Below are 8,191 nucleotides of genomic sequence, written 5' to 3'. Positions count from 1 at the left end.
ATCTGAATTAGCCCGGAGAAACATAATTAACTCCGTCTTCCTCTTGTTACAGAGGTTTTTCCCGAACTTGACCATCCGTGATGGATCTTATGGATCAAGGTTCACCACCTCGAGCTCCTCAATAGCCTGGAGCTCGGACCTGTCTTCGCCTATTCGGGGGTCAATGTCCTCACTAAGGGCGACACTTTCCCCTTTGGCGTTTCGAGGTTTTTCAATCTCAGGAGCCGCCAAGGGTTCCTGGGATTCCTCTTCACTCAAAATGGCCATAGCCAGCTGCCCGTTTTTAGATTTTCCCTTCATGGAAATGCTGTAGCATTCCCTGGCAGCGAGCTGATCGCCCTTGATGGTGCAGATTCTTGTTGAAGTAGGGAATTTCATGGCGAGGTGTCGAATGGAAGTGACAGCCTCGAAAGCTATGAGCGTAGGTCGGCCCAAAATGGCGTTGTAGGCAGCGGAGCAGTCAATGACCAAGAACTCAAGTAGTTTAGAGACTGTCCGAGACTCTTCTCCTAGGGTGATCACTAGCTCGATCATCCCTATCGCTGCCGATCCTTCTCCCGAAAAACCATACAGCATCATGGAGGTTGCCTTTAGATCGGCGACAACCAGACCCATCTTCTCTAAGGTGGATCGGAATAAAAGGTTAACCAAACTCCCGTTGTCTATCAGCACCCTTCTTACTTTCTGGTTAGCGAGCTGGACTGCTACAACCAAGGGATCATTGTGAGGGAACTGGACATGGCCTGCGTCTTCCTCCGTAAAAGTGATCGGTTGCTTCTCTAATCGTTGCTGTTTTGACTGACGCTGCTCCGGGACGAACTCCACTCCGTTGTGGGCTTTTAGTTCATTCACGTATCTCTTCTGGGCGCCTCTGCTCGTGCCAGCCATATGCGGACCTCCAGAGATGGTGGATATCTCTCCTCCGACCACGGGAGGGGGGACGTCCTGATCTATCCGAGTCCCGGGCTGACTGGCCGGGGCTTCCGGAGCAGGTCGACTTGCTGGAACCTTGTTCCGTGAGTATTGAGCCAAGGGGCCGGCTCGGATGAGAGTCTCTATTTCATCTTTGAGATGCCTGCAATCGTCGGTATTGTGTCCGACGTCGTTATGAAAACGGCAGAATTTGGAAGTATCTCTCTTTCCCTTGTGGTGTTTCAACGGTTCCAGCCTCTTCCAGGGGACCCGAGTAGAGTTGGCCAGGAAAATACTTTCCCTTGACTGAGTGAGTTCGGTATATGTCGTGAACACGGGCTTGAACTTGTCTACAGACTTATTCTTCTTTTGGCCGTGCTGATTGTTTTCGCCATTCCCCTTTCTTTTGCCTCCACCGGGCTGGTTGTTCTGTGTGACGTCTGGGGTCGCTACCACGACCTTCGTCCCCACTCCAGCGGGCTGCTCGGGAACCTAGCTGGTTCCCGTGGCTTCGGCTTCGGCTTCTTCCAAATTTATCCATTCTTGGGCCCTATTAAGGAATTCGTTGACCGAACTGACTCCCTTATTTTGTATATCCTTCCAGAGATCTCCTCCGACAAGGATTCCGGTTCTCATAGCCATGAGCTTGGAGCTTTCATCCGCGTCCCTAGCTCGGGCAGCGAAGTTCGCGAATCTGCTCAGATAAGCCTTCAGCGTCTCACCGGGCTGCTGTCTCACATTGGCCAGGGAGTCAGCCTGAACACGGGCGGCCTAGGAGGCGCGGAATGCCCTTTTGAAGTTAGCTGAGAAGGTCTTCCAGGAGCTGATCGACTGTCTTTTACTTTGCTTGAACCACTGTCTGGCAGGTCCGGTCAGTGTGGAAGGGAAGATCAAGCATCTCAGCTCCGGGCCAATGTTATGGGCCATCATCAGGGTGTTGAACATCCCTAAATGGTCCGACGGATCTCCGTCCCCGTTGAACTTTGATAAGTGAGGCATACGGAAACCAGATAGGTATGTCGTCGCTGCTATGTTGGGGGCGAAGAGTTCCATCTCATCTCCCAAATCATATTCGTCTTTCTCCTTTTCTGACAGGAGCTTCCTCAACAGTTCCTCCATCTGAGTTAGGCGCTCGAGGGTTTGGTCCTGAGATCCTTGGTTATTCCGGGGCTGTTCAACAGCTCCGGATCCATTGTACATATTAGGTGGGTTATTGCCCCTCCTATCTTGAGATAGGTTGTTTAGGGAATTCCCTCCGTTACGTACTTCGGATCGGCCCCCCCGAGCGAGCCTGACTACCATCTCTAGCTCGATCCTCTCTGTGAGAGTTGAGGTGATCTCGAAGGTCGCCTCCCTGGGTGGTCTGGTGGCTTTGTGCCGAACTTAGTCGCTGACGTAGGTCTCCTCCAGAGAGATCACTCCGGCGACTGCCGGTCCAATGACTCCTGCTGGATAGGCTTAGAGTCCGTCTTTGGTGGTGAGGACCCGAGCTTTCTTCCGGCGCCCTGCTACGCCGGGAAGGTCCCACTGATGGTGGGTTTCTCCTACTACTCCCGTAAGCTGGGATGTCTCGAACGGGCCGAGGAGGAGACGGATATCTGATCGGAGATGGAGGATGCCTGATTGGAGAAGCGATCCTGGTTCCGTCTGGACGGATTAAATTTGGTGGGGGCCTTTCGGCCCTGCCAACTTCCTGGTCCCGCCCCGGGCGATCTGAACGGGGCGCAGGACGGTCTTCGGGGACGGGCTGATGTCGTGGGCCCTCCCCGGATCTCCTCCGGGAATTTCCTCGAGCTCTCCTGGGCGTCCTCGAGGATGGTTGAGAGCTAGGAGTCGACGTCCTAACCGAACGGCTGTATTGCTGTTGTCCGGTCCCAGGCATTTCCCCGAGGTTTGCGTCTCGATGGTGCGATGAAGGGGTGAAGTTGGCTGCTGGAAGTCTATCCGAACGGCTATGCTTGGATCGATTACCCCGGTGAGACTTAGGAGCCTCACCTTGCCTCTCTCCAACGTTAACGTTGGTTGTGAGAGGGGGTAATCGGGCTAGGATATCCTGGATCTGCCGACTAGTAGTTGCTAACTGGCTCCTCAGCCGAGCGTTCTCCATCTCCACCGCAGTATAATAACACGGGTTTGGATTAGGTGGCCGGGGCGCCGAACTACCAGTATCGTCTTGGCCCGTCGGCTGCTTTCCTGGCCGCTGCTGGACTTCAGGAATTTGTTCATCAGGGATGGCAGTATGATGAGCCTCCTGCCCATCATGTTGTTGTGTCTCGTTGCCATGCCTGGATCGAGTAGTCACCATAGTTAGATGTTTGTAGCAACACTAATCGAACTTGCTCTCAATGAAAGCACCAAACTGTTGACGCAGTTCTTCGCCAACATGTAATTAAGAGAGAGAGAGAAGAGGATTAGTGCCAAATATAGAACCGTAATAGATATAAGATCTTAGTGAATGAAATAGGTGACTCGAGACACGTTTTTAAGTGGTTCAAAGGTTAAAATCCTTCTACTCCACTAGTCAATATTATTGATATATTCTGGGTATTTTGTTACAAAGTATATCTCTCCAGAGACTATTTGTTCCAACCCCTATCAACTCCCAGGGTCTCCATATTTATAGGAGAAGGCACCTGGAAGTTGGTAAGGAGGTCATCCTGTGACCTTCTTATTTGTCATATCAACTCTGTGACATTCATGATTAATTCTTAAACCTGACACATAAGTATGGTCAAATCGATATATAAGGAGATAATGGGCCGCACGACCCAACCCAGCCGTGGGTGTCTGAACACGCACGTTCCTGCAGTGTGTCCGAGAAGTCAGGGAGATATCGGACACGTGATGTCAGATATATGCACGTTTATCTTGCGTGTGTTGACTTTACAAAGGGTCATGGCCTCCATATCCAGCTCGTACCACGAGCTGTGCACCTGACCCGACCTTCGGCCTTTCGATTCCTCGCTCCAGTCTTGGGAGTCTTGGCGAGTCCTTGAGGATTCCTCGAGCTAAGGGGGTACGACCTCAAGACAGGATCTCCGACCTGGGGGATGTTTATGGACTAACCATGATTAGTCCGAAGCTCGGCCTGCTAATCAGCCCGTGGGAAAATTAGGGCGTACAAAAAGTTTTTAATAAATACATAATTTTTTAAAATATATATTTACATAATTTAGTTTATTTTTAAAAGTATACTATTCATTAATTTTTTTACAATATTTTTACAATTAATAAAACAACTCTTTTTTAACTAATACAAATTTTTTAAATATGTTAAAGAAGAATATAGTTAATAATGTAGTTAATTTTATAAATATTTTAAAGAATGATAAATTTAAATTTTGATATAAAAATTATTATAAATATAAAAGTTAATAATATGAAAAATTTAGAAACAAAAAAAATCTAGTTTTAAAAGTTTTTAATAAATACATAATTTTTTTAAATATATATTTACATAATTTAGTTTATTTTTAAAATTATACTATTCATTAATTTTTTTACAATATTTTTACAATTAATAAAATAACTCTTTTTTAACTAATACAATTTTTTTAAATATGTTAAAGAATAATATAGTTAATAATGTAGTTAATTTTATAAATATATTAAAGAATGATAAATTTAAATTTTGATCTAAAAATTATTATAAATATAAAAGTTAATAATATGAAAAATTTAGAAACAAAAAAAATCTAGTTTTAAAAGTTTTTAATAAATACATTTTTTTTAAATATATATTTACATAATTTAGTTTATTTTTAAAATTATACTATTCATTAATTATAATTTTTTATTTGAATTTTGGCGACATTTTATAACTGTCAGCATTGGACTTTTATTAACTGTCGGCGTTGGGGTCAATAGCGACAATGCTTAACTGTTGTCGTTGGTCTTGAATTAACTGTCGGCATTGGGGTCAATAGCGACACCTTTTAACTGTCGGCATTGGTCTCGAATTGACTGTCGGCATTGGGGTCAATAGCAACACATTTTAACTGTCGGCATTGGTCTCGAATTAACTGTCGGCATTGGGGTCAATAACGACAGTCAAAAGCAACGGTGACAGTTATTAGTTGTCGGCGTTGTTCTCTATGCCTACAGTTTTTAACTGTCAGGGTAGAGTCCTGCTAAGCAATTATGTTGACTGTCGTGGTTGGGTGTCGGGAAAGCCAAATTTTGTAATAGTGTTGATAAAATATTATTGGCCAAATTTAGGTATATGGTACCAAAGTATGTACGATTTCGAATTAGAGGTAAGAGATGAGTATTTTGAAAAAAATGGCATTTTAATAAAAGATTGGGTAAGGGGTATTTCCCCAAAAATAAATATGAAATATTTTTGGTATTCTTCATAATCGATTTAAAATTCAAACTTTATTATAGTCTTACTTTTAATGTAAATAATGGGTTTATCCGAACCATCTATAGTATACCGCCACCATTGATTTCAATAGGTCACAAGTTTACAAATAAATTAGATCATCTCCAAAATTTACTATCAAGTTTCTCATCAACTGATCAACTTGATCAAGATCATCACCAGCATCACTAACCGTATTATAGTTGAAATCATCCTTGGCACTAGGAATTTCCTCAGAGAACAAGTCTTGAGGGTCGAATCCCATGTCATGGAGCAGCCACACATCGTGACTTGATTGGGAAACTGGTGACTCAGCCGGGATTGCTGCTGCAGGTGAGCCCATGGGCTCGCACAGAACACCTCTTGCTCGCCAGTCAGTGCTGCTAAGCAACGCAGGACGACGTCGTTTCATATGAGCCAGCTTTGAAGCCATCTCATTCAATACTAGTACCCGAGGTGACGTGGCAGAATTGACATACTTTGACTCTTGATCCATTGATCCTGTCTCTGCGTTAGGACTTTCCATACAACTAGTATTATTGGCCCAATTAATGTTCGGAATTGAAATACTATAACTTTCACTATGATTGGTGGCAGCTTCACGCGATGGTGTGGAAGATTTAGATAGAACTGTCTTTACAGCTTCTTGAATTGGGCAACTTTGTAGTTCATTGTTTTTTAAACAAGTTGTGGCCACCTTGTTAAGTACAGTGGCCAAATTTAAGACCTTTTTATCCCTGCCTTCAGCGTTGTCGCTGCAGCCGCCGCTGCCACCGATTGGTCGGGATAAGAGTGAAGCAAGGCAATTAGAGGATTTGAGATTGGGAGAAGCAGCTAGCTCGTTGAGTATTTGATGCGCTGATGTAGTAGTAGTAGTACTAGTAGTGGAAATGTTTGAGCCTTTGGAATTTGGTGGATCAGTTAGATCATTTTTTGCCAATTGAGTACTTGTAGTAGAAGAAGAATTATTATTAGGATTATGATATGTTCCCAATTGGATCAAGCGTTTCCTAAGTCGAGTATTCCAGTGATTCTTGATTTCGTTGTCCGTTCGCCCAGGTAAATTTTTGGCTATGGTGGACCACCTGACCGGCCATGCAAATATAATCCAAATGTTTATTAGTTATTTAATATAAATATTCGTGATGAAAAAGTCACATCCATACCGTTCAAAAAGAAAAACTCACATTCACACATATATTAGGACATGTAATTACCTACAGTAGCTAATGAACTTAGTAATGTATTATTAGGAATGCCAAATCTAAGAATAATCCAAAATTTTCAAATCTAAAATCTGGAAAACAAACTAAAAAGCTAATAATAATGATAAAAAAATAATAGTTTACCTGTTGCCTAAAATAGAATGAAGTCGAATAATAGTCTGTTCTTCCTCTGGGCTGAACTCCCCTCTCTTAATATCAGGTCTTAAATAATTAGCCCATCTCAATCTACAGCTCTTTCCACATCTCGAAAGCCCTTAATTTACATCATTCATGGTATGCATATATAATTACAAATATTGATATATATATATATATATACGCAAACATATATTACAAATGAACTAATTAAATCAAATAATTACCAGCTTTATGGGGCAAGGAACGCCAGCCTCCTTCGCCGTGTTGTTGAATGTAAGAAAGAAGCTTCTGGTCTTCCTCTGGTGTCCACGCACCTTTCTTCAACCCTTCGACGTTGTAGCAAGGATTCCTTCCCATGTCCGTACTACGATCAATCAGAACGACAGCGTTTGGTGGAGAGGCTTAATGTGCTATAGCTCGGTACTGATGAGCTATCACACACAGATGATAAGATATAGCGATTTGCAAAGAGACAAATTTAACCCTTCATATAAATATAAATGTATATAAATAGAAGAAATGAAAAAGGAATGAAAGCTTAAAAATTGTAAAAAACAGAAATTGCAATCATGACAGTGACAAATATTTTTATTATTGTAGGGATTTTTGTAAATATTAAATTATGTGTCTTTTGAACAGATATGAGCTTACTGTATAGGGTTTGGACTTTGGACCACCAATAATTGTACATACAAATAATTAATTAGTTTTAGTTATATAATTGGGTTATCAATAATAGCATACCTAGAAAAACAAAAAGATAGGTTAGACAAATAAGATGTCACACACAAAAGAAAGACCTAGTTTTTACTTTTTTTATGTTATTTTGTCATGCTATTTTGTCCACATGTAATTATTTCAGAATAAAGTATTAGTGGCGTTGTTATTGTTTTCAGAAATTAAATTTTAAAAATAAAGTTACAAAAACAAAAAACTTTGAGAACAAAAGGTTTTACCTGTTTGGTAACCATTAAAAAAAAACAGTTTTTTATTTAATTAATTAAAAATTTGACAATTAAATATAAAATACTATTTGGTAACTTTATTTTTATTTTTTATTTTTTATTTTTTAAAATTTTAAACAAAATTTATTAAATTTTGAAAATAGAGAAGTTTCACCTTCAAATTTTTTTTAAATTGTTTTCAACTTTTAGTTTTTTTTTTCTTCTCTTCTTCAAATCACCACCTCATTTTATATTGCTAAACAAAACATAAAAATAAAAGTTATCAAACGCATTTATTATTTTTTATTTTTAAAAACAAAAAACAAAAATAGTTATCAAACATATTTTTATTTTTTAAAAATAAAAATAATATTTCCATTTTTATGTTTAAAAAATTCAAAAACAAAAATTTTACCAAACACAAGTTGTTTTTAATTTTTTTGTCAATTTTTTTTTCTCTTATAACATTTTTAATTATTATTATCTCATATTATTTTCTCTCTCATTAATTTATTTCTCCTCACTTTCTCTAATATTATTTTTAATCTCCTTATTTTCTCGTTCATCGTTTATTATCTTATTGTTTATTCTCTTACCACTTCTTATAT

At 40.4% G+C, this 8,191-nt stretch overlaps 1 protein-coding gene across 1 annotated transcript; it reads right to left on the bottom strand.

The window, feature by feature from the left end:
- Window positions 1-5,323: 5,323 nt before the first annotated feature.
- LOC133830591 (transcription factor MYB41-like) lies at window positions 5,324-7,119 on the bottom strand. Its single transcript, XM_062260600.1, has 3 exons — window positions 6,864-7,119; window positions 6,625-6,754; window positions 5,324-6,360 (listed from the first exon to the last, which is right to left on the bottom strand). The coding sequence occupies exons 1-3, from the start codon at window positions 6,994-6,996 to the stop codon at window positions 5,379-5,381; spliced, it is 1,245 nt and encodes a 414-aa protein (XP_062116584.1). The 5' UTR covers window positions 6,997-7,119; the 3' UTR covers window positions 5,324-5,378.
- Between the last annotated feature and the right edge of the window lie 1,072 nt (window positions 7,120-8,191).

This window comes from Humulus lupulus, chromosome 4 (genome assembly GCF_963169125.1).
Source record: "Humulus lupulus chromosome 4, drHumLupu1.1, whole genome shotgun sequence".
NCBI classification, from domain to species: Eukaryota; Viridiplantae; Streptophyta; class Magnoliopsida; order Rosales; family Cannabaceae; genus Humulus; species Humulus lupulus.
The sequence above is the reverse complement of the archived record's forward strand: the minus strand, read 5'-3'. Positions and strand labels throughout refer to the sequence as shown.

Bases quoted from the DNA above. Each gene is read 5' to 3' on its own strand.
- LOC133830591 (XM_062260600.1), bottom strand. From the start codon at position 6,996: ATGGGAAGGAATCCTTGCTACAACGTCGAAGGGTTGAAGAAAGGTGCG. The intron at 6,755-6,863 runs GTAATTATTTGA...ATGTAAATTAAG, and splicing joins TTCCTTGCCCCATAAAGCTG to GGCTTTCGAGATGTGGAAAG. The intron at 6,361-6,624 runs GTAAACTATTAT...ATGGCCGGTCAG, and splicing joins CATTCTATTTTAGGCAACAG to GTGGTCCACCATAGCCAAAA.